The sequence below is a fragment of the Sinocyclocheilus grahami genome, unplaced genomic scaffold (assembly GCF_001515645.1).
Source record: "Sinocyclocheilus grahami isolate Dianchi unplaced genomic scaffold, SAMN03320097.WGS_v1.1 scaffold9.1, whole genome shotgun sequence".
Taxonomy (NCBI): Eukaryota; Metazoa; Chordata; class Actinopteri; order Cypriniformes; family Cyprinidae; genus Sinocyclocheilus; species Sinocyclocheilus grahami.
In genome coordinates, this window is record NW_015505188.1 from 3,443,058 (window position 1) to 3,470,230 (window position 27,173).

At 37.1% G+C, this 27,173-nt stretch overlaps 2 protein-coding genes across 4 annotated transcripts; one reads left to right on the top strand and one right to left on the bottom strand.

Annotated features, from left to right (window-relative positions):
* Window positions 1-2,588: 2,588 nt before the first annotated feature.
* LOC107592270 (ankyrin repeat domain-containing protein 34A-like) lies at window positions 2,589-14,598 on the bottom strand. Its single transcript, XM_016281694.1, has 2 exons — window positions 14,362-14,598; window positions 2,589-6,097 (listed from the first exon to the last, which is right to left on the bottom strand). The coding sequence occupies exon 2, from the start codon at window positions 6,003-6,005 to the stop codon at window positions 4,431-4,433; it is 1,575 nt and encodes a 524-aa protein (XP_016137180.1). The 5' UTR covers window positions 6,006-6,097; window positions 14,362-14,598; the 3' UTR covers window positions 2,589-4,430.
* Window positions 14,599-16,965: 2,367 nt separating this feature from the next.
* Window positions 16,966-24,005, top strand: LOC107592290 (DNA-directed RNA polymerase III subunit RPC7-like). 3 transcript variants are annotated; one of them, XM_016281743.1, is made up of 8 exons: window positions 16,966-17,144; window positions 18,073-18,183; window positions 19,954-20,083; window positions 20,292-20,360; window positions 21,256-21,318; window positions 21,795-21,862; window positions 21,982-22,098; window positions 23,285-24,005. In XM_016281743.1, the coding sequence occupies exons 2-8, from the start codon at window positions 18,076-18,078 to the stop codon at window positions 23,369-23,371; spliced, it is 642 nt and encodes a 213-aa protein (XP_016137229.1). In that variant the 5' UTR covers window positions 16,966-17,144; window positions 18,073-18,075; the 3' UTR covers window positions 23,372-24,005. The 3 variants fall into 3 exon arrangements, with proteins under 3 accessions (XP_016137229.1, XP_016137239.1, XP_016137221.1); XM_016281753.1 differs by lacking the exon at window positions 16,966-17,144 and adding an exon at window positions 17,651-17,708; XM_016281735.1 differs by lacking the exon at window positions 16,966-17,144 and adding an exon at window positions 17,664-17,853.
* The last annotated feature ends 3,168 nt before the right edge of the window (window positions 24,006-27,173 follow it).

The following is a 27,173-nucleotide window of genomic DNA, read 5'->3' on the forward strand; positions in this document are numbered from 1 at the left end:
ACTCTAATTTGAGTATGCAATATTTCATTCATATTATTTATGTGATTTGATTCATATTATTGGTATTCTCCTCTTTAAATTTTAAATGTACTGCCTTAATCCAGTTCTCACTTTTCCAATTAAACAAATCGATTTACATTGTTTGGAGATGTTTATTTATTTATATTTTTGTCCAACTTCGGGTGCGGCACGCTCATGAAGGACTCCACCTACATGGCCTTCAATAGTATGTTTTATGATTTGCTAGCAGGTTATTTAGCTCACTGAACACATTCTGCTTGTAGAAATGCATTAAATATTCAAATCTCTTCCTTTAGGCACAGAAATGTTCTGTCCACCGGAGTTTGATGTTGACGCAAGGTACCACGCAAAGCCGGCGACAGTTTGGTCATTAGGGTCCCTGCTGTTCGTGATGTTGTACGGGTATTATCCAGATGACAAAGACATGCACAGGCTCAGTAAGAAGGACTGGTAAGAACCTGACCTGTCACAAGGTGAGATCTTCATCAAAGAACAAAGTTGGACAATTTGAATCAATCTAAATATGAAAGTATGCAATTTGAAATCTAAATATAAAAGGTGTAACATATAAGGAAATAATCAGACATCTCTCTCATCTGTTTGAACAGAATGCTGCCAGATGATCTGTGATTGTCTGCAGCCTGAGCCGCAGCGGAGACTTATCCTGGAGGAGATGCAGCTCCATGACTGGTTTATGGTAAGATTAGAGTCTAAGATTTGCTAAATGTTTGTTCATATAATCCGTCACATTTGCTCTACATGTAATATATTTAGATAAATAACAGTTAATTATGTTAAGGTTTTGTTTCAGGTCATGGAGTAAGACATGGAGAGCAACAAAAACAACTCCCTGTCACAGCCACTCTGTTGTTTTCTATCTTTGGTCAGCTTTGCGTCTGGCAGGCTGACATGAGTGGTCTTTCCATCTCTCCGCTTTGGCCTTGTGTCTTGCATCATAGCCTGGCACCTTGAAGCGGCATTATTTAGATATTTGTATTAAGTATTAATATATTTGTGTTTGTGTTAAGATATTTATAAGGAATTTTATAAGAAAATGTGTACTTTTTGTAAGTATATTAATAGCATAATAGTAGAATAAATATATTAATAGAATTATAATATAATATAATATTAAGTATTAAAGATATTTGTATTAAGATATGTACGCACTATGTGTTATATTAGCAGAGAGTGACTGTAAATTGGACATTTTTCTTTCTCCTAACTGCTGTAATCAATCTCTGTATCTATATATTAAAAAATAAATAAAATAAAATCAACAAAACGTTTGGTGTGACAAAAAGACTTCCATTCACCACTACACACTCATCCATGACGTCCAGTGCACACAAATACTCTTAAACAATAAAATTGTTCACTTCACATAAAAACAAATCCCATGTTAGCCCGATAGAATTTGTGATTTAACTGTACCAAGATTTCTAAAGCACATTTAGCCTAATGTGTATATGTTCAATTGACAACACATACATTGTGCACGTAGCATACGATTTAAGTCGACTGAACATGTAGTTTTTATGTAGTCATTTCTGTACTCAATAAAATTCTTTGTTCATTTTATATAGAGAAACAACATAGACCAAAACGAACATCATTCCCAAGACAAAAATTCACCCTCATAAGTGAGTATTGAGCGCCAAACTTATTCTGATTCTGGTACTCATTTAGCACAATTTAGCATAATTTTTCTTTCCTGTCCGCAACCGTATTAGAACAAACCTTAAACATACCACTTGAGAACCACAGATTTAAGATAAATTGGTGATTCAGTCTTGCATTTATTCAAAGCAGATAAAAGCTCTTGAAGAAAATGATCGCCTCAGAGAAGTAGCACAACAGGGATTTTTTTAGTTTTAAATAATTTAATACTTTTTAAAATGATTTGGTTTACTACATTTGACCTGTGTATCACACTAAACATACCAAATAACAAGAAATAGTTCATCCATAATCCATTAAATGATGCATTGATAGTGTAACTGTAACCCTTCTATGTGAATGGAGAGCAGAACAGAGACGTTAGTGTAGGCTCAAACTACCCAACGACAGAATAGCACAGATGGAGGTCCATTGTGTACAGCACCTAAAACACCCTTTACACTATTAACATCTTTTCAGGTACACTTGAACACAATTCCAACTCATTTAAATGGATGTTTTTGTACAGCAGGTCAGAAATAATGGAGATATTTAGATACAAACATTTAGAAACAAATCAAACTCCCAGTTATCTCGCTTGTGTGTTAAATGAAAAGAGGAGAATCGCTGAAATCAATGAATACACAGCAAAGTGCCAAGATTCTCGTAATCGCATCAGGATAACAAAGAGCTAAGTAGACAGAGATCTGGATTTCAGTCCGTCGGTTTAACAGGAGCCGGTTGGGTTTTATCGCGATCGTTTTCAGGAAGATTGCTGTAACCATTGAGCTCCGGCTGCTCATATATTATTTCCTACAAACATCCTGGAACACAAAAGCTACGTCAAAGTGAAACTGCACCACCAACAATTCGGTATTAAACATTAAAATTTGTTTCAATAAAAATAAAAAACAACAAGAATAAAACCCTACAGGCATAAAAAAATATTCCTCTTTTTGTTTTCATGATACATTTCAAGTACACCAAGTTTAATTCACATCAAGTGTAGAACATCTCAAAGCAGAAGCACTAAATTCACTCACATCATAAGCTTGAGTTGAACTATTTGTTTGACATGGACACACTGTGCACTGCAGCTCTTTAGGGAAATTGATTCTCATGTATTTTGTGCAGAGATTCCTCCTCTGAATGTAAACTGAGCTCCTAGCTCGTCTTGAACTATTTACCGCAGCATGTTACCACAGACACACGTCCAAGTGATTGATCACATTCACGATAATAATATGAAATCAGTGCTGAGGCAGCACAGAATATTGCACGTTCAAACGTGAGACACAATTGTACTCTGTACAGTATGTACACAATATCTGTGTTCTGTGTCTCCAGAGGGAGTGTGCGTTATGCGAGGGGTTTCTCTCTCCCATCCACTGAGTCTGGTCAGGGTGGATCTATGTGGTTTTGGATGGGCTTTGTAGAGTTTCTTTGGGATTTTGAGTTTCAAGAATTGCACTTCACTTATTTTGTATCACTTAGCAGACTTTAAGAAAGATAAAAGACCCATCCAAAAGCCCTGAAACATGCAGTATGTTTAACTGGTACAATTATGTTTTTAGTCATATAGCTTTTTAAATGGTTTTTATGTTAATTGATTCCTGTAGTATTTTATTGCACTTTCATAACGCAATAAAATGTTCTTCAGAAATGTGTTCATCATCTAACGCTATCATTTGTTACAGGAATATTTAGCAGTCAGACATCTCCGATAATCTATATTGTACATCCCGTGGGAAAAAATCAGGAAGCTTGTCATTGCCAAATTAAAAGTCCTTCAAGGACTACAATTCCGAACCTTCAGTCCAAAACAACCACGCAGAAATAAATATCGCATTAAAAAGAGTTGAGCACTATTATTTACAAGTAAGTAAATGATCAACTTTAAATTCAATTCACATTTGAATGAAAATATTGAATCAATTTAGCTGTACTGTAATGGCTGAAGAAATTAATTTTAGAGTTTTGAACTACACTTGATGTTGTTACCAAAGGAATATTAAGAGTATTAACCCAATTATTCCACAGGATCATCACAAAAAAAAACATGCAAAAATTGTGCCTTTAGGTATGCAACAGCTTGTACCCTTATTGGGTCATCTTTGTACCTTATTTACCCCCAAAAGATGCATAGTAGTATCTTAAGTGTATATATTACTATTCTAAGGTACAAATACACACATTTTAAGGGTAGATAAAGTATAAATTGGTATTAAATATAATAAGTATTAAATCCTTTTAAGGGTACTGCCCCATCAACAAGCAGCTGTACACCCTAAAGGTACAATTTTTGCTTTTTTTTTCTGACAGTGCACAACAATAAGAAGGCTGATAGCCATAACAGCGCTAACACTTAAGAGAAACCTGTAGAGCACAAAATCTGTGAGGTTTTATCAGGGTTGCAGCAATTTCAAACACCAACAGCACTTCCACTGACACTAATGTGTCCATCTTCAAGCATTCTCGATGATCAAGGAATAATCCTAAATAACATTAGAAGGGTCTCCAAATTTGGAATAACTGATCCCTTTTATGATCTTGAATGACTGTTTTCTCTTTAATTGTCTGGATTTGAAGATGGATTTGTCTCCACAATGCATATTTTTGATGTATGTATTAAGTTCTAAAGGAGCTGAACTGGACCAGAGAAGGTTTGCCTCAAAGAAGATGTAGATGAACCCAGTGATGAAAACTCTCGGCCGGCTCTGACTCTCTCTCATTCTCCTTCTCTCTTGCCCTCAATCTCCATTCATCTCCATCACCTTTTCTGTGAGGATTTCCCGGAAAGTCGAAAGCTGCTTCATCTGCTCTGTCTGCATCGAGTGTCGTCTCATCAGTTTCTTCTTCATCTTGAAATCTGGTCCACGTTTTGGGGACGATGGCGCAACCGGCAGCAGGATCTTACTACCTGAGTGAACGGGAGAAGTGGGCTTTCCGTTGGCTCGGATATCAGGAATGGGTCGCTGAGGGTTGATGTTGAGAGGAGGAAGGAACCCAGGTCTTGTGTGGGAGATGTGGTCCAAAAGGAGAGTGCCTGATCCCCGCCGTTCCAACAGTCCTGTTGGACGCCGCCGCATTGGGATAGGAGACACCGAGTTGGGAATGCTCTCCAGAGACTCTCGAGAAGAGCTGGTGAGCAGCGACAAGGGAGAGGCATTGTACTTGCGGCGCTCCACTGAGACACGTCCAGAATCTGGAGATCCAGGAATGGAGGCAGGGCACAGGTGGGTGTCCGACTCGTAGTGTTCCATGCGGGTGAGTTTGGGGTGTGGCAAGCCACGGATTCCTGTCGGTGCCTGAGCCACACTGTCCTGAGTCTCAGGGGCCGTGTTTCGACGATACAATGACTGGTGCTGATGGACTTTATCCGCCCAGGAAGAGCCACACAGTGCTGCACAGTCTTCCGAACAGGTCCGGTCCATCAGCTTTGGAGAAGATGGGTCATGGGTCTCAATACTGTGCCTTCGGGACAGGAGAGGTCTGCCTGGACCAGAAATTGTCACCCCATTCATCTCCGAAACCAACTTGTCCTCCTCTGCTAAATCGCCCTCTATCCGCTCCGCTCTCTCAGCAAGTACAGAAGGAGCCACCAGGCCCCATGGTTCAGAGTTTAGTCTTTTCAGAAGCTTACGGGGCGTTGGTCTCCTCTCCCCTTGTGGTCTGCTGGAGGGTAGTGGGAGTGCTGAAGTCACGGCGAAGCTGAAGATACCTTCCTCCTCCTCCCCAGGGGCAGAGCCAGAGGTATGGATCTCCACCTCAGACGGAGACATGCAAGCAGGGGAGAGCTTGTCCACTATAGCCGGAGAAGGTGGGGAGTTCAGGTATTGTTTGGTCTTTTTAGTGCCAGAGGGGGATGTATCGGTAGTAATTATGATTACCTCTTTACCTTTGGCTTTGCAGGCATCCAGCAGGACCTGGAGAGTGTCCCTGTCACCCCTATTGATGGCGTGTACGAGTGACGAGGCCCCGGAGTAATCTTTCAAGCTGGGATCGGCGCCGTTTTCCAGCAGCAGTGACACCACCTCTTTGCCTGCCTGTTCTGCACACGCATGCATCAGGGCGGTCCGACCCGATTTGTCAGGGATGTTTGGGTCTGCTCCCTTCTCAAGCAGGTACCGCACCATTCTCTGCCGGGTCTGCGGATCATCGTACCCCGCCAGACAGGCAGCTATGACGGGCGTCTCCCCTCGCTCGTTCCCTTCATTGATATAGGCTCCGCCCTCCAGGAGGAGGCGAGCGAGGCGGAGTTTGCCTTGGAACACTGCCTTCAGAAGGGCATTCCCCTCCGTGTGCAAGAGCCCTCCATCCCCCATGATGTCTCGCTCTCCACCGCTAAAATCCCAGAACCCCTCTCCTCCTCCGGCCTCAGCACTGTTGGGACATCCTGGCTCAGACTCTGGCAAACCTGGAATGAAAACAAATAAAAGTGGTTTATCATGGGGGTTGTTTGACATTTGACTATTGCTAAAGAGCACTTCCAACTCCAAAATCACAGACACTGATCTGACACCAAGTTTCCACAAATTCAGTCAATCAGTCAGTCAGTCAGTCAGTCTGTCTGTCTTTCTATCTATCTATCCTTTCAAATGAGGCTTTGTCAAGCCAACATTTAAATATTTGACAAACTTTGCTTTTCTAGTTAACACTAAAAAAAATATTACATTCAAGGGCAATTATGCATCCTGTTTGCTACCTCAAAGTAAATTTAGTTGAAATTCAGGAATTTAACTGGAATTTACAGTTTTTCTCAGTTGCTTTGGTGCATTTCTCGAATCATCCTTAATATTTGCAAAGAAGTATGTACATTTCTCAGAACAATTTGTACAATCAGCACCACACAACGGATTACCTGTAAAAGACTGTAACTTACTCAAAATCTTTAGTTCATCTCTCAAAAGTAAGTATTTGTCAATGAACATATCAGTGCCATCAGAATGAAAAGTCCTTGTGTCATTGTTCACAAACAAGATAACTGCACTCTGTTTGTATTACCTGATGTAAACTATGGCAACAGTTTGGATGGCAGTTACTGTATTGAAATGCAGAAGGCTGCACTTCTTCTGCATGCCATATATCCATTTCAAAAGTACAAATTTACACACTACTGTATGTGAGGTATTGAAAGAGACTGGATAGGATTCACAGTACACTCTCATTGCGATATAGAAAAAAAATAAATATGGGTACAAAGGTGAAAATACAAAATTAGAAAGGCAAACACAGGAAACCCACCTCAGCCATTGTAAGCCATGACTGACAACATGGTCCACAATAGTGGCCCTTATTTCATCTGATATGCACCTACGTCCTTGGCCTCTTCTGCCTCTTCCTCTGTTTTGCCTCTGTACCCTTCCACCATGCATCCTTACCCCTATTCTTCCTCTCAGCTGTTGATCCTGATAATTTCCTAGATGTTCATCCATTGTCAGAATTTGTAACTCTTGTGTTGTCCTCTGTCTATATGCTTTCCAATTGAAGATTCATGAGTCAAGTCAAGTCAAGTCACCTTTATGTATATAGCGCTTTTAACAATACAGATTGTGTCAAAGCAACTGAACAGCATTAATTAGGAAAATAGTGTCAAGGTGAGACGCACCTTTGAGCTATTTCAGAGAACTGATTTATAATTGGTTGATCTACATTCTCTTCATTAGTGAAAGTCAAGATTCACCTTCACAATTCATGGCAAATTTACAAAAATTCTAATAGGAATGTGTAGAAAAAATATGCTTGACAGTTTATGACAACTAGATCAACCATTTTGCATTTAATTGCTACGATAACTAATGACTAGATGTTTTGATTGGTAAGACTTGCAAAAAGAACTATATAATACATTTTGAGTAACATGACATTAGCAACTGATAATGTAGGAAACCACAGACAAATATACATAATCAGTTGCATGAATGTACCAAAGCAATCGCAACTTGTTCAAAAGAATGAGAAACTGCTTTTATGATGTGCACAAGTGACTAGATGATGTGAAGGTTGAACAAGTAGTTTTGAGAATTTAATTTCTGATCTGAGAAATGCACCAAAGCGACTGAGAAACACTGTAACAGGAATTCTCAATTCAGTTCTAAATGGTGCACAACTCAAATCAATCAAACAAAGTCTGAAATCTAAAAGCACATTATTTTGATCAGATTCAAAACTTCATAATCCACAGCACACAAAACTCTCTAATTTCTCCATACTGTGTCACTAGTAACACTTAACTATGTACCCAATGCATTAACTAAAGTTAATGTATACAGCCTTATTGTAAGGTGTTGCCGTCTTACTCGGTTGTGTTCTGAACACAGTGTCTTGTGGATTGACACTCTGTACTACCCTCTACTCTTTAACACAGTCTTCTCTCCATCTTTTCGGTAATGAAGGCAGGAGAGAGATGATAATGGCAGTGCAGTAAAGAAAAGAAAATTGAATTCCTGAGTGGTGGAAAGAGCATCAAGACATGTGACAAGCTCAGTCAGCTCTGCAAACCTACAAATGATTTATGGCATGCATTCATCACACAGATACCAGGCATTTACTAACACAAAAATGATGTTGTTCGAAATTATTTTTCATTTGTTATCTGATGTATTGCAATTGCACGGTATGACAAATAAACCATATTTCCAATGTTTAACAATTTTTCTTGACAGTACAGGATGTTTTTTGGACTGAAAAAAAAAATGTTGTGCAAGCTAGTGATAGTGTGAAACATCATAATTTTAAGACCAATAAAAACTCCATACCTAAAATATCCCATGCACATTCACCCTCAACCAGAAACCTTCCCATTGTGCAATGCATGAGCTATATGGAACGTAGGGCCATTAGATCTTACACTAACTATCTTGGTAAGATGATTAGAGCAAACGACAGGGGGTGTGGCAGGAGGGCATCCAGTCCAATAATAGCATTATTAACATGCCAATGAGGAAAAAAAATTAACTTAAATGATTTTAGCAAATGGCTGCAATATAACAAAGAGTGAAAAATTTAAGGGGGTCTGAATACTTTCCGTACCCACTGTAAGTTGGCGGTCGATCATGTATCGTCACGGAGGGTTGTCAGGGAGGTTCAGCTATGGATGCTGGTGACGTTAAGAGAGTTATTATCTGCACAAGGTCAAAACTAAGATGTTATACTGTATTTTCTTGCTATTTATGTTCTTAATCCTTCACAGTCTGATTAACTGAAGGCAGTGAGACCTTTATTCTTTCATATATAATTTGTATGATTTATTCCAAATGGTCTTCCTCTCGCTGTGCTCCTGAGCACTGGTGATATAAAGCAGAGACCTATGCTGGCCCAGAACAACACATATAACAGCCCACTACAATGTATGTACACTACCATTCAAATGTTTGGGGTCAGTAAATTTTTAAAAAAGAAATTCATAATTTTATTTAGCAAGGATGCACTAAATTGATTTTAAAAAATACGGTATAGACAATTATAATGTTTAACAAATTTATCAAAGAACCCTGAAAAAAATGCATCACAGTTTTTACAGAAATATAAAGCAGCAACTGTTTTCAACATTGGTAATAATAGGTGTTGCTTGGGCAGCAAATCAGCATATTAGATTGATTTCTGAAGGATCATGTGACACTGAAGACTGGAGTAATGGCTACTGAAGATTCATCTTTGCATCCATACAATACTATTTCTGATCAAATAGATAAACTAAACCTTACCAACCCCAAACCTTTGAACAGTAGTGTATATGCAGTATATAATAAAATGTATTGCCTAATAAATTAACATTCTTTACACTGAATTTTAACTGTACTTTGATAGGCTTTAAATAACTGATATATAAAAACAGCACAATTATTTAAAAATACTTTTTTTTAATAATAACTATAATTCATTTGACTTGTATAGTATGGATTCCTAACCATATGTTCAGTCTCTAGGAAGTGATGTTTCCTGTGCTGCACCCAGTGCTGTTTTACTAAACATTGCCTATATCATCTGCATATGCCAGGATCTGTGGTTTAAAAGAGACGGCCTGAGGATGGAAAAATTAATTTTTCTTTTAAACCTTTTTATATGTACATTATATTTTAATTTGGCTTCAACAACCATCCCCAAAATCGACCAGTCCCCAAGAAGAAGTGTCTCAGTGCTCTCGGTAGCGATGTGAAGAACATTGGAAACGTCAAGAGTGTGTACAAGCTGTGTAGAATTCATATCCTCCTGAATCACACCAACACACCCCGAGCTGCTCCTCCTGCCTGCCTTCTTAAGGAATTCTCTGTGATTTCTGAGCCAGCTCAGCCCAGAATAGCAATAGGAATGCTGTTTTTGCATACTGATTATGGGGGGTGGAGAGGAACAGGAAGAAAAGAACTGTTCTTTGAAAATGTAATCACAAAAAAATCCATCTTTAAGAGACTGGGGTCTCCAGGATTTGAGACGGTGAGGTTAATCTCCTGTTTCACACACACGGGGCAGCATGGGTGACTCATCTCCATGATAGACTCACTAGAGAGATGTGGCAGGCATTGTCTCTCAGGAGATCATCCTGCTGAAACCCACAGGCCTCCTTGTATCCTGACCTGACATGTGCATTGTGACCAGCCTGTTCTAAATGCACCAGTCTAGAGAGAATTAAAGGGGGAAAAAAGGAAAGGGAGGGGGGGTCTTCATTTACGGTACGTTTACATGACAACGATGTACAAGAAATGGAAAAGCTTTTACTTTGCATTTTTGAAATGTTTAGATGACAACGTTGTCAAAACAATCCCAATTCAAACATATCTGTGAAAACAGCTAAAAAAAAGCTGTATTATGCATGCCAGGTCAGTAGTTGGCGATGTCACTTTGTAAAGAAACACTCACCTGCTCACATATGCATTCATATACAGTAGACTGAACACGTAATAGACATGTGCTGAAGCACAGTTTTTACAAATTTGCGTTTTTTTTAGTTTTCACGGAGACAATAACGGTATTCAAAAACTTGCACTTTGAAATCTGTTTTCAAAGGTTTGCATTTAAAGGCCCCCAAAACGCCATTGTTGTGTAAATGAATGGCCAAAACACAAAAAGTTTTACATTTTTTGTTGAAAACGGTGTCATTTAAACGCCCCTTACCCAACCTCATTTAAAACCTGTACTACTTTTTCTATAGAACATATTTAGAAAAATGTCTCAGTTTATTTATTTTATTTTATTTTATTTATTTATTGTGGTCCGTACAATGAAAGTCAGTATATCTAATATAGTTTGGACCCCAACATTCTTCAAAAAAAAATTCCAGCATACAGAAAGAAGGTCATATAGGTTTGGAACGACATAAGGGTGAATAAATGATGATGAATTTTTATTTCTGAGTGAACTATCCCTTTAAGGACATCAGCCAGGGCTTTTGTTCTAGTTATGCTGAGGACGCTGCATGACTTTGTATACTGCTAATATTGTTGGCTCTGTGACAAACTGCTTATGCTCCATATTGTAAGTCGCTAAGGATAAAAGCATCGGCCAAATGCATGAATGTTAATGTCAAGACCTTTATTTTGAAGTTTAATTCTATTGCTCTTGTCTGTGATCATAATTCACAGGTGGTCTTTGCTTAATCATAAGTCTGTGTAAAACATTCCTCATGTTTCCCTTAACTTTGGTCAAGTATTCAGTCTCACAGTGAAACTCACAATGTGTCATGATATTAAGCAAACATGAACATGTGTCATGAACCAAAGTGCAGTTTATTTTGTGTGTTTCATTTCAGTTTAGATACACAGTTCTAGACTGTAGACAGCTTTCTAGGTTTTAGAGCATCCGTTATGTATTGAAGGATGTCAGGATGACCAGTCAATATTTGGTGTATGTGTAAATATATCAGATATTGCCTACGCTATTTGAAGGAACGCATCCAATTTTAATCACTTGAAAAATGACAGAGAAGCAGACAGTCCAAAGATTGAATCTGACAGATAAATCGGATTTATGTGCCATCTGAACAAAGCCTTTGCCCTTCCCAGAATTCCCTATGGATCTTTGAGTGTGTACACATCAGCGTAGTGGAGAGCCATTCGACATGACCAAAATAAACTTGCCAATTTTGCAGCATGTTGAATAGCACTTGCAGAGGGTCTGGATTTCAGCGCCGCACCAGAGGAGGGAGGCGACATACCGAGCTGTCTTGTCGGGACAAATTGTATCTAATTCTTTATGCTTTCCCAACAGATGATGGAAATTAATATCATGTCTTCATTCTCACGCCTCTGAGAGCTCCCACCCCCTGGCTTTCTGTTTTACGTAACAGCAATGTGTGACTCAAGGCTACATCTGAGGTTGCGCGAGGGGGCCCGTGACCAGAAGGGGCTGCGCAGTCAAGCGTTATCGACCCACCGAGAGTGCCATGGTGCCTTTGAGCCGCTGTTTGCCTCATTAGATCACACGGATCGAGGCAGGTGCAATCACTTTTACAGCAGCTGAGGGAACAGCATCCATCAGTGGTGCACCGATGACCCTTTGACCCAGTCGTATCAGAACCGCTGAGGCAATTCATCACTCATTTTGGCAGCTTCAAAGAGAACCATCCTGCAGAGGGGCAATGAGATTATCTCCTTCATACTAAATGTCCTAAGCGTTCCTGACACGTCCTCTGAACTGCCGTGCATTTATTCCGTATTGTTTACTGTGGCATGTTTAGGTCCTGCTGCCATTTTCAATGCCACACATGTCATGCCAAGTTCATTTTTCTTCTACACTTGGTCTGTAATGAGATGAATGACAACTAAACCACTTGACTCGACTAGACTGAGTGTTCAGTGATTTACAGAGCTGAGAACGAATTCTCCATTTCGAGAGCAATCTGTATGCCTCCTTTCACATAAATGCACACAACCACATACCAATGTATTCTTCTCTGCCCTCGAACTGTAGATGTCAGAAATAAAATAAGGTTTTATGCAGACAGGAAAGAAACTTCATGTGATCAATGCAGAAATCCGATGATTCATATACTGTCCAACATATAGGGGATACATCATGCGTTTAGGATCCTTACATTTGTTTTTTTCCATTGTGATATTGTTTTAGGACAAATAAGCTAATTCAATGCATCGGATTATGTCTCTCTTACTGTTCCAATTACTTTTCCTTAATATTTTTCAATACTGTAAAATATTTTTACTGTCTTACAGTAAAAAATTGTTATACAATGCTTTTTTCAAAGAAAAAAAGGTAATTTAATAAAAAATAAAGATGATGCAACAAATAATCTACTAGTATGATGAATAAAAAAGTTTGTCGTACAGTAAACTTATTGTTCAATTATTTTATTTTATTGTAAAAAACTAATTGTGCAACAAATAATCTACTAGCATTATGAATAAATACTTAACACCTTTTTTCACATGGTATTAATAACTAAGTATTTTATACTACAATAATGAGAACTGGGATGTAAAATGTACTTAACTTTCAAGAAAATCAATAATCCAAATCGTTCTAAAAATAGGCTTCATTTTCTATATGCAAAATACAATTTATTTTGTGGAGTGAAGTATGACTGGGGCATGTTTTTGTATTTTTAGTGAGATTCTTCTACATACCTTATGTACTAAAAGAATGTATGTGGCATGGTGTACACCATGGTGGTTCAATAAACTCCAAGATTACCATGGTACATGTCCAAAAACATGGCATTGCCATTGCTATGTTCAAAAACCCTGTCAGCAGCATGTTCATTGCAGTACAATGGTATTATTTCCTTCTAATATAACCAGGTAAGAAAGCAAACAGCAACAATTATCATGTTTTGATTCTGCAAGTGGAAATATTAGCTACTCAAATCAAACGAGAAAATGCTGATTATGTGTCGCTGTCCGCGGTGCTGAATGTCATTCGCAAAACGGAGCAGATACCGATTTTGATGCGTTACAGACTCGATTCACAGCGCCAGCTGCAAATATCTTCAGCTCAGGACTATTTTTAGTCTTGAAGCATCAAAATTGGTGTCTATTCACGTCAGCTCTCTGCCTGACGCAAAGCTTCAGTGTCCACAAATGAACTTCCAAACAGCAGACACACACTTCAAGCCTCTGTTAGAGCAAACGTGCACCAATCACCACATAAACGCTCATATTTTCATTTTTCAGTTTTTGTGAAGTGAGAAAACGATATCACAGCAGCATTAATATCAGTCTTAAATCGTCTACTTTAGACATCCAGCAAATCTTCAGAGATCTTTTTAAGAAGCGTCTTAAGGAAATGCCAGCAGACATTCAGTGCAACTGAGAATCCGAACTGCGGCGCATGAATTCGCAACGAACGCTCATAAAGCCTCATGAACAGCTGTTCCTCCAATGCACATCGTTCCTCCAATAAAACATTTGCTTTTAGCTTCAACAACTCACACCTAAAATAAGTAGCCAGCAACCATTTCTGATCAGCGCACATGCCAACAGAAAATCGCTAGCATGCTTCGCAACATCGAAAGACTCGAAAATAGTAGTTTGCAATGTAAATAATAAGAAAGACCGTGCAAGGGAATATTAAGATATCGCTTCAATATGAAGGACTGAAGTCTGCTGAATTAAGACCACGCTCAGTTGAGAATAATACAAAATTAAAATTAAATAATAATAAATGTTCTCTTAAACATGACGAGCATTTTGAAAGCAACATTTGCAGGAGAGTATCTTGACAGAGTCTCACCGTGTATCTGCTGTCTTCACTCCATCAGAGCGGCTGATTTTAGCATGAGAATCCAGCTGCTGTCTGCTGATCCCCCACATCACCTCTCCTCCTGCGACCGAGAGTTTGGGAGACTCTGCGGGGGCGTGGAGTGGGCAGTGAGCTGATGCGAGGCTCCCACGATCACGCACAGACGCACTGAGGTCCAGCTTCACCGAGCAAACACTGACTGACGGACTTACTGACTGTTCACATGCACATGACCATCTCTGCTTTCCACTAGGGGGAAACTTATCCGATTATTTCAATTCTTTGATCATTTTAAGTTTATCATTGTATGATTCGCTGATTTTTTTATGCACCCCTGCATTTGTGTGCCATAGTGTGCTGTTTCTCACAAGTAGATGTAGAGAATTTGATGCAGAACATTTAAATGAGTTTACATTATTAATAATAATAATAATAATAATAACAGTTTTGTCTAAGAAATAGACAAAATTTAGCTTGTTGTGATTTGATGCATGATAACATTTAAGCAATGTGTGTATGCTTTACATAGCCAAGTTAAGGCTGCTCTGAGCAGGCTCTGTGCCTGCTCTAAATTCTGCGTAAAGACGCAATGGTGCATTAAACCCATGCAAAATATAAAATATGCCAGCCTTGACCCACTTAAGCATCCAGTGATGAATGTAAATGATGCATTGGTGCAGCCTGTTGTTGTCATGACAGAGAATGTTCTATATTCAGAATTTAATTTTTGAAGTACTTTAATAACATACTTGCGCAATCTGTGTAAATGCATGTATGCAGCCTCTATGCCGGCTTTGCAAAGTAAAGACAGCGTGTATTAGGTCAATTTAACGTTTAAGCTAAAATGCACTTAACACACATTTACAGAGGAGCATATTCTCCCTCAACATAAATCTGGATTTTTGCTTGACTTTTTTTTTTCTTTTTTTGGGGCTAAATATATATCAAGGCCCTCTCTGCAAGAAAGCAGGGGGTGTGAAACAATTCAAGCATCCAGTGATGAATGTAAATGATGCATTGGTGCAGCCTGTTGTTGTCATGACAGAGAATGTTCTATATTCAGAATTTAATTTTTGAAGTACTTTAATAACATACTTGCGCAATCTGTGTAAATGCATGTATGCAGCCTCTATGCCGGCTTTGCAAAGTAAAGACAGCGTGTATTAGGTCAATTTAACGTTTAAGCTAAAATGCACTTAACACACATTTACAGAGGAGCATATTCTCCCTCAACATAAATCTGGATTTTTGCTTGACTTTTTTTTCTTTTTTGGGGGGCTAAATATATATCAAGGCCCTCTTTGCAAGAAAGCAGGGGGTGTGAAACAATTCTCAGACTGCATAAATACTAATTAAGTGACTATAGCTATTATTGAACACAGTTTCTATGGCAACTGATTCAGTGGATTCCGACAGAAGCGTTCCCACGGTGACATGCACATGCTGCAGGAGAGAGAGAGAGAGAGAGAGAGGTTATAGTAGTGAATGTACTCTTGCTCTCCGTGTTTAGATTTAAATTATAGTTTGAATGTTATGTCCCAATACTTCAATTAATGTTTTATGTTATGTTTTGTTTAAATGAGATTACCTTATTAAAATCAGCACATGCCTAATTTCTGTCTCTCATACTCACACATATTTTCTGATTTTGACGGGGGAGGCTGTGAGTCAGCAATATCACGGTTAGTTTTCCTTTCATTATTTTTCTCTTTTTTTAACAAATGCAGATTTAGTTGAATTTCAACTGTTCTCAGGTTTTCCAGAAAAGCATTTCAGTGCTGTGAGCAGCTTCATCTGAACAGATGGGAATGGAACTGCAGTGATAAATTATGGGTGCTTTTGGACTTTTAGAAAATTTAAACTTAAAAAACAACAACTTTTTTTTCACTCTCATTATTTTATAACTTTTGTCTGTAACAAAGTCAAATCATGGACACACATGCATCACAGAATTGTGTGATTTTTCTGAAATGTCATAAATATTTGATATGTGATGGGAATGTTTGTGTTTGATACTATTCTAAAATGACATTTTAAACATTTAAATAATATTTTCACACTTTTTCTTCACAATTTGACAAAATTATAGCTTGATGCACAATAAAATATTCACCCTCATTTTTCTTTACACATTACATGTCAAATCAATCATGATCTTCCCCGACGCTTGTGTGTTTAACTTTTGTACACTAACTTTTGAGAAAACTTTATAATGAGGCAAACTGTTAATTTAATTAAATTACATTTAACCGTGGGACAGTCATAGTTTTCGGATGAAAAAAAGCAATTTCACCAAGTTTCATAGTAAATAATTACAAAATTTTAGATCACAGTTTCAAACGTAATAATTTATTTATTGATTTATTTATTATTTATTTATTATTTATTATCATCCCTTGGGACATAATATACATTTTAAAAATCATATTTTTGCATTTGATCCTCCATCAGAGAAGTTCAAATAAACCTTTTTGATTATTATTTATTTGTTAGTTCAGCATGACTCACTTTATTTAGGATTAATTCAATTTAACAGCAGACAGAAGCGGAACCATAAGTGAACGCGCGCTCGTTTCTGGCAGGAACATTTTCAGCAGCGGGCGAAAACAAATGTGCAGATGTTTGGCGGGTGATTTTACTGCTCAGTTCTACATCAGTAAAATCTGAATTTCCATGAAAACCAACTGCGTGTAATATTTACGGATTATCCAATAAATGCTTTGCACAATGAAATTAAGTTTTAAATAGAGAGGGATTTGGGCGGAACTTTGTCTGTGAGTGAACGAGGCGTTTAAATATTACATTTCGGTTTAAACAAATACATAATAAAAAAAAATACACATCACATATATATTTAGTAAATGGTGAAAAATATTTACATCAGTTTGGTCTAAATGTCTATTTTTGTAGCGGAATTGAACTGCGTGAGTCATATGATTGAAATGATTTGACCGTGGGACAGTCATAGTTTTCGGATGAAAAAAAGCAATTTCACCAAGTTTCATAGTAAATAATTACAAAATTTTAGATCACAGTTTCAAACGTAATAATTTATTTATTGATTTATTTATTATTTATTTTTTTAGTTTTAATACAAATCATCCCTTGGGACATAATATACATTTTAAAAATCATATTTTTGCATTTGATCCTCCATCAGAGCAGTTCAAATAAACCTTTTTGATTATTATTTATTTGCTAGTTCTGCATGACTCACTTTATTTAGGATTAATTCAATTTAACAGCAGACAGAAGCGGAACCATAAGTGAACGCGCGCTCGTTTCTGGCAGGAACATTTTCAGCAGCGGGCGAAAACAAATGTGCAGATGTTTGGCGGGTGATTTTACTGCTCAGTTCTACATCAGTAAAATCTGAATTTCCATGAAAACCAACTGCGTGTAATATTTACGGATTATCCAATAAATGCTTTGCACAATGAAATTAAGTTTTAAATAGAGAGGGATTTGGGCGGAACTTTGTCTGTGAGTGAACGAGGCGTTTAAATATTACATTTCGGTTTAAACAAATACATAATAAAAAAAAATACACATCACATATATATTTAGTAAATGGTGAAAAATATTTACATCAGTTTGGTCTAAATGTCTATTTTTGTAGCGGAATTGAACTGCGTGAGTCATATGATTGAAATGAAATAAATAAATCTGTTAATAATGTGATATGTGGTGATTGTGTCTCAGATAATGGCAGGAAGGGGCAGAGGGCACCGCACTTTCTCTGTGGAGATTGTTGGGATCGGTAAAGGAGAAAGTCTCCCTCCATCCTCCGTCCAGCCGACCCCTCTATTCCCTGTGAGTGTTTCAAGATAGAATAAAGCCTCATCGGACTGATACTCATCATATTACATTACATCAATGCACTTGGCAGACGATTTTATCCTAAGCGACTTATATTGTATTCATTGTACTCGCATTACTTGAGAGTCGAACCCAGGACTTTGGCGTTGCTGGCATCATGCGCTACTGTTGGAGCTACAGAAACCTCAGCTAATGACATCCTCTCCTGTTCAACTGTCAGATGTAGAGTGGCCCCAAAAACTGTAAAACAAATACAAAAAATGTCTGAATGTCATCACAACGAATTATTAAAGTGGCATTTATTTTAAAGAATTTGTTCACTTCCAGAATAAAAATGTCCTGATAATTTACATCCAAGATGTTCATGTCTTTCTGTCTTTAGTCGCAAAGAAATTAAGGTCGACTTCGATGGTGGCCAACGGGCTGAAGGTCAAATTGGCATTTCAATGCAGCTTCACGATCCCAGCCGAGGAATAAGGGTCATTTTCTAAAAAAAATAAAAATGTATATACTTTTTAACCACAAATGCACGATGTGCGTCTGCAAATTCACGCATTATGCAATCACATTGGAAAGGCCACGCACGGTTAGCTCTTCGTCTGTGTACTCTGGTTCAGAAAGGTAGAGTAGGGCAAAAAACTCCATCTCATTTTCTCCTCCAACTTCAAAATTTACCAACATCGTTGTTTTAACTTTTTTTAAAGGGTGCTTGACTTTCTTTGCACGTTCGCTTTGTAAACACTGGGTCGGTGCTTCCGCCTACGTCACGCGTGATCTTTCCAACGTGACTACATAATGCGTGAAGTTGGGTTTTTCACTTACAACATATCATTTCATAAGGAATTTTATTTGATTAATTTGTTACTTTTGTTAGCAAAGTTTAGTATACATAAATGCAAGTATGCTGATTATAAACCATTATTTTTCATTTTGAAATCAGAAGTTAAACAACACCTAAAATCTATTTATAATCTGATAAACAAGAGAGCTGTTAAGTGTATTAATGCATGCAAGCAATTCCATGTTTTTATTTAATTCGTTTTTTTGTTTTAGTTTTTTCCTTGTCTTCACCCCCTGGCTAATGTAAAATGTTGAATGTGAATATTTCAATAAAATAAAAAAACAATGCGTGAAGTCGATAAATAAATAAATGTATTTATTTATTTTAAAGAAAATGACCTATCCTATCGTTGGATAAGACCCTTATTCCTCGGCTGGGATCGTGTAGAGCCCTATGATCCTGCATTGAAACTGCAATTGGACCTTCAACCGTTGGCCACCATTGAAGTCCACTATATGGAGAAAAATCCTGGTATGTTTTCCTCAAAAACCTTCATTTCTTTGCGACTGAAGAAAGAAAGACATGAGCTATCAGGAAATTTTTATTCTGGAAGTGAACTAATCCTTTAAAGAAAGATAGCACAAGTAAAAAAAAAAATACAAATAAATTAAAAATAGCACTATCAAAACATTTTTACAAACATAAGTGCAAGTTTAAAATTATTAAAAAATACTGTTATTAAGATAAAAAGTGGTTGTTAAGACATTATTGAAGCAATGTGATGAAGTCGCTGCAAAAATTGAATAGTGAAGTTATTTATCATAAGCAAAACATATATCTATCAGATATCCCTTATTAAAAGCTCATTTATATGAACATTTCATTTAGTGGAGAGTTAACTGTCCCTGCAGGTGTTTGTTTGACCCCTGATACTAGCCAGATGTGTATCAGCTGTCCCTCCTGACATTTGTTTGATGTTTCAGCCCTTGGACCAGAAGCCGGTGCCCCTGCAGACAGGTGAGGAGGCCGAGTACATGCTGGCACTCAAACAGGAGTTCAGAGGAGCCATGAAGACGCTCCCGTTTTACATCCGTCCCGCTGCACCCAAAAAAGGTCAGCACAGGGTGAAGGATGAGCTCTGGCATCATTAAGACATCCTGGACTGTAGGAAGGCAAAACAGTGTTTTTGAAACAGATATTTGTATTCCAAGTTTCAGACTGTAATTTATAAATTCAAGGCAAATATTCACAATAAGTGTAAATACCCCTTTCTATAGCAATGTGTGATTAGCAATTTGAAGTTATTTTGTCCTCTTGACAGATGTGGAGCGTTATTCTGACAAATACCAGAAAATTGAAACCTCTGACAACAGTCTGGAATGGAAACCAGGTGAGTGATTTTTTATCTCAGCGATTCACTTCAGTGCTATTTTAGAATTATTTATATATCATTTTAGTTTTTAATAATATTTTAAATTAGCTTTTATTTTTAGATTTTACAGTTTCCATTTTAATTTCAGTTTATTTTCTTGTAATTTTGTTGCATTTATGTGCTTTTGACATTTTTTAAGTGTTTATGTTTAGAAAATATTTCTAAATAGCTTTAATTTATTTTTATTTTAGTCTTATTACTTACTGGCATAATGTTGATTCACACAAAAATTAATTTCAATATGCCCCTCCTTTTATTTACCAAAAAAGGGAAATACCTGGGTTACAGTAAGATACTTACAATGAAAGTGAATTCATAAATGTGACCCTGGAGCACAAAACCAGTCTTAAGTCGCTGGGATATATTTGTAGCAATAGCCAAAAATACATTGTATAATCTTATTTCAGTTAGTCAACATTTTGAGGGGAAGTGGGGAAGTCATGGCCTAATGGTTAGAGAGTCGGACTTGTAACTCAAAGGTTGTGGGTTCGAGTCTCGTACCGGCAGGGATTGTAGGTGGGGGGAGTGAATGTGCTTGAGGAAGCCACCGAACCCCCAACTGCTCCCCGGGCGCTGCAGCAAAAATGGCTGCCCATTGCTCTGGGTGTGTGTGTTCACTACTGTGTGTGTGACTGTGCACTTTGGATGGGATAAATGCAGAGCACCAATTCCGAGTATGGGTCACCATACTTGGCCACATATCACATAAATTTCATTTAGTTTAATTTTTTATTTAATATTTATAGATTTTTTTCAGCTTAATTTCAATTAAAGATGTTTTCAATACTTTTAGTTAACAATATCAACAGTCTCTTCACACTTGTGTGATCCTCTACATCCATTTGTGTTTTAGATTGGAGGCGTTTTCCGAAGGAGCTGCGCGTGAGGGAGAAGAGACCCCTGAGAGACCCTGAGAGTGAGTGTGTCTGATGCTGTTAACTGGCTCTTACGCTCTAATACTGGACACTGTGTTATGCTGCAGTCGAGCAGTGATGCCCAGTCCTGGAAGCATGCGTTTTTTTAAAGCCCAGATAAGGGAGCAGGTGAGGCTGATGTGCTCATGAATGAGTGTGTAAAGACGAGCCGCACCGGCAGGTCTGCGCTTCGCTCTCTGACTCATCGGTGTCTCTGGGGAAATCAGAGAGACGGCTCTCAGCCGCGCTGCGCACACATCTCCAAAATGAAAGGATAGAGAGAAAGAGGAGATGAGAGAGGGATGAAAGTTTAGGCTTGAAGAGCATGTGTCACCAAGAAACGAGAGACAAGATTATTTTGAGTTCTTCTGTGTCTTTTTTCAGAGTAGCTGTGATCAATGAGTTGATGTTATTATGGGAGGATGTTGCTGATGTCATTTCCACTGTCACAAACTCGGTTTTGCTTATATGGTTGCAGAAAGCAAAGTTCCCAAACAAACCAAACAGCCACGAGTGAACAAAGAAGAGATCATACGCAAACTGGAGGTGCACAAATACCTGTTTCGGGTGCCACTCATGTGTAGTGCACTCAAAAATAAAGCGTTTTAATCTATGTTATTACACATTTGCATATATAATGTGACAGACTGTGTGTTTCTATACAGACTCTGGAGCAGAAAGAGGAAGAGGGGAGTTCTGATGAAGAGGAGGGACAGAAAAAGAAGCCAGAAGAGGAAGAGGCTGAGGGAGAGGAGGAGTATGATGAAGAGGAATTTGAGGATGTAAGTGACTCTTTTCTGTTGTGATATTAAGTCAGTATGTTTGATCTCTAGGTCAACAGGGAATGTAAAGAAATGGTGTTCAGTTTAGAGGAAAAATGAACCTGCAATTTGTATATTTACAATCTTAATTAAATGTATACCTTGAATGCATTTTAAGTCACTTGGATAAAATATTCTGGTCAACTGATCAATTGACTTTAAATATTCTGGCTTTAATACAAGATGGGCTCAATTGACAGCAGAGTTATTTTAGTATTATTTATATACTCTAATACAAGGATTTATCAGTAACATTTTACACTAAGGTTCCATTAGTTAACATTGGTTACTGCAATAACTACCATTAACTTGCAGAGAGCAAGAAATTGTTACAGTATTTATTAATCTTTGTTAACATTAGTTAATAAAAATATAACTATTGTTAGTTCATGTTAGCTTAGGTCCATTAAATGATATTAACAGATACAACTTTTGATTTTAATAGTTAGTAAATGTTGAAATTAACATCAACTCTGATTAATTTCATTGATAGTTCATGTTAACTAATATAGTTAGCTAATGTTAACAAATTAAACCTTATTGTAAAGTCTTACCGATTATTTATATTTTGAATTAGGTTTTATTTTTATTTTTCATTTTAATTTCAGTTTTAGTAATTTTGTTATGTGCTTTTGTCATTTTATATTTTATATATATTAGTTAGCATTATTTTTATTTCAGTTTTAGTAATTTTAGCACTTCAGTTAAAACGTATTTTATTCCAGTCAGTTGCCAAGGCCACATTTAAAATTTTAATTGAATATTTATATTTCATTTCCTCTTTATTTCAATTAATGGGTTTTAGTTAACAATAACAGATTATGTAGTATATGTGGCAGTATATGTGGCATAATGTTCTATTGATTTTATTATTTCAACTTGTCCCTCCATTTATTTACCAAAAAAAGGGGTAAAATCTGGGTTACAGTGAGAAGCTTCACATTTCTGCTTTTAAACCCTATAAAAAATGTCCCCCATTTACTTCTTCTAAGTGCCTTGATTTTTGCCTTTTTAGAATACAACAGATGAATTGAAATAGTGTGGTGATCAATATTATGCCACAAATGCTACTGATTGAAGTGAACTTGTATTAAACTAATATTCAGTATAAGTTTTAGCCAATTAATCCTATGTATGTTTGTAACAGGAAACAGATTACATCATGTCCTACTTTGACAATGGGGAGGAGTTTGGAGGAGACAGTGATGAAAATATAGATGAAGCTGTTTACTGAAGCAGGTGATGGCGGCTCCATAGCGTCCTCCTCTGGCCAGTGAGTGTCTCTGAAACCGGTCTGTCCCTCAGGAACGTTCTGGGCTGGATCATTATGTTTGGCAGCTGATGTTGAAATCTGTATGCAGTGGATTTCCTCTCATCCCATCGGTTGGCAGGGCGGCTGACTGCTGACGAAGAGCGTTTGAATCTGAGAGCCATGGCTGGAGGACACAGAGAAAGACACTGAGGCACAAACTTCTCCCTTAATGCAGCTATACGTTCTTAGAGCTTTGTAAATTATTATTAGTTCATAAATGAAATAATTTTTTAGAATCTTACTTTTAAAACATGTTTTAGTGTACGTTTTAGACCGTTGTATTTGTATAAAAAATTGCTTTTATACATCTTAGATTTGTGAAAAAAGACCAGTAAATGTTTATTTTAGATGATAATTACATAATATTTTATAAATTCTCATGTCAAGTAGTTGTAAATATTTATGTTATTGCCATTTTATGCAATAAAGTCACACTGTGTCAAGACTTTGTCTCAGATAGATAGATAGATAGATAGATTGATTGATTGATTGATTGATTGATTGACAGTTCTGTCATGTGGCCTGTAGGGGGTGTGATACTACATTAAAGTACTTATGGCACAATCATTTCGACTTCACTGTTTATGTTTAAATGTATAATCAATATTCACACACATACCCAATAACCATACATAATTTTGAATGGAAACATTTAAGTGTATAAACCTTTGCCTGCATTAACAAAACTGAGCACTTGAGAATAACATATTTGTATCTTGAAATAATGAAATTGGATTATTTCTTGAAATAACCATACACCCTTTCCTGCATAAATAACAGGACAATCTGAAAGTATATATATATATTATATTCTAAATAGAAACACTATAAATATAAAAGCTTCATTTATCATGGAAGAAGCAACTGAAAAATGTTTTCCTGAACAAAATGGCCTTTTCCTACAGAGCACCTGAACTAAACACCTGAATCTCTGATTAACCTCATCATGCACCTGTATATGAGTTGCTTTTGTAAAGCTGACTAACATAAAATGTGTTCTCAATACATATATACAGTACGTATACATATATATGTGTGGGTGGGTGTATGTATATATATATATTGTGTGTGTATTATGCAATTAAAGTACCACAGTAAATGTCCTTGGTTAAGTTGAATCAAAGGTCTCTCATTACCTTTGATATATTGTGTATGACTCTTTCACGTCTCTGGAATTTCATTTGACCAGATACACCTGAAAAGAATCCAAATAGAACATTTCATGTTCTTTTGAGCAAATGAATTGTTCTTGACATGACTCTTCATCCCGAGAACACTCCACCAGTTGGGCAAATTTGCTGAAGATGAATTTAGTAGCTGTCTCAGGCATGCTTTACAGAGGACAGGCAGCGGAATCCTTCCAGGAATAAATCTAGGCTTTTATTCAAGGAAACAGAAGGCAGTTCATCTCCAGTGGAAGATTACAGCAGGCGGAGATGAGTGACATAAGAGCAGTCAAAAGAATGTGCTGCAGTGATATATTCACACTCAATGCCAACAATCAGAGGAGAAATCTAGAATGCTCAATTAAGTCAAAGATATCCTGATTTTAATCTAGCTACACTGTTGAGCTCAGAGTTAATGACAAATGTCAATAATAATGTACAGCATGTTTATGCTTAGAAAATAATGCCATTTTTGGCAGAAAATTTGGGGACCTCCATAAGAGGGCAAAATTCAGTGGTCATACAATACAAATTCTAAATCTGTTTTCCCAGTCTTCAATATATGACTAGAGCCTTACAGTGTACCAATAGTTCAATATACTAAATATTAATATGTATCAAAATAGAACATTTCTCTATTTCTCAAATATAATTGTACCATACCACATTTACAATCTGTGCTTTTATAACGAACTATTGAGAACAAAATGGACAAAAATTCGACATCAATGTGTTATGTTTAAATAAAAATTTCAACTGAAACCATGCCAATGCAATTCCACTAATGCCAACATAATTTTGTAGTCTACTCAAAAGAATGTTGTGGTCAATAGTGTCAAATGCAGCTAAGATCCACTAGCACTAACAGAGAAAAACAACCACGCTCGGATGATAAGAGCAGGCCATTAGTAACTCTGATGAGAGGCAGTCTCAGTACTATGGTCTAAATCCTGACTGGAAATCCTCACAGATACCATTTCTCTCTAAGAAGGAACATAGCTGAGAGGATACTGCCTTTTCTAGTATTTTTGACAGAAACTGAGATTTGAGATCGGTCTGTAATTAACATTCTCTAGGATCAAGTTGTGTTTTTTTAATGAGAGGCTTAGTAACAGACAATCTGAAGGATTTTGGGACATATCCTAATGACTTTGATTAATTAATAATATTCAGAAGAGGATCTATGACTTCTGGAAGGACCTCTTTTTGTAGCTTAGATGGAATAGGGTCTAATATACATGTTGGTTTTGATGATTGGACAAGTTTATAATTCTTCCTCTCCAATAGCAGAGAATGAGTGGAATTGTTCCTTAGGGGATCTATAGTGCACTGTCTGATGTGATACTGTAGCTGACATTGTTACAATTTTATCTCTAATAGTATCGATCTTGGAAGTAGAAAAGTTCATTACAACTATGCTGTTGGGAAATGTCTGCGCCTGTTGATGCTTTATTTTTCATTAATTTAGCCACTGAATAAATGCCTGGGGTTCTGTTTGTTTACAACAAGTAAAGAATTAGAATGTATCTGAATATACACAGCTAACCTATGAAGCCACATATTCTGTTCACATATTGTTTTCTTTCACATTTAAAAACAATGATTCTCCTTTGTATGGTTTGCTACAACAAAGCACAACTAACTAATCTTTGGTTGAAAGGGTTTTTGTGTTACCATGTTAAAGTGTGTCATTTCTTTAACACTAGAATCACCAAACAGATTTTCAATAACAAAAATAAACAGGTTTCCCCAAACCCTCCCCCATCTACCATTGGTTGATAAAAACAAATAGCCACGCCCCAAACTCCCACCATAGGTTCAACCTATGTTGCTATGATCAAACAAACACTGCAATGTTCTGATAGCACAGTGTTTATATTTTTTTCAGGGAAATCGACCTATAAATAGTTTATATTTACATTTTTGAAAGGGATAGTTCACCCAAAATGTTTAATTCGAACAGTGTTTGCTGCTAACCCTCATTTTGTTCCAAACCTATATGACTTTCCTTCTTCGGTGTAACATAAAAGAAGATATTTTGAAGAATGTTTGGAATCAAACATGGACATGTTTTGTTCCCATGGACTTCCAAAAACAAAAAAAAATTGAAGTCAATAGGAACCAAAACTATTTGGTTACCAGCATTCTTCAAAATATGTTATTTTGTGTCCCCCAAAAAAACGACACTCATATCGGTTTGGAATGGCATGGGGGTGTAAATTGTAGTAGATGTCCCAAAACAAAACGGGACCTGTAGTTGTGCGCATGCACGAGTGAGTTTCAGTAAACAGAATCCATCGTAATAGCTGTGTGTGTTGTGGATTTGTTACTACATAAATGATTTTTGAATGGACAATCCATTTAATTTAGAAATAAATATGCATTTCACCTTTAAAGGTGGCATATCATGAAAATCTGACTTTTCCAGGTTTTAAGTGCTATAATCAGGTCCCCGGTGCATCTACCAACCAAGGAAACGTGAAAAAGATTAACCCAGTAATTTTGTTTTGGTAAGCCTTTCTCTGCAAGCATCTGAGAAAACGAGCGCGTCTGATTTC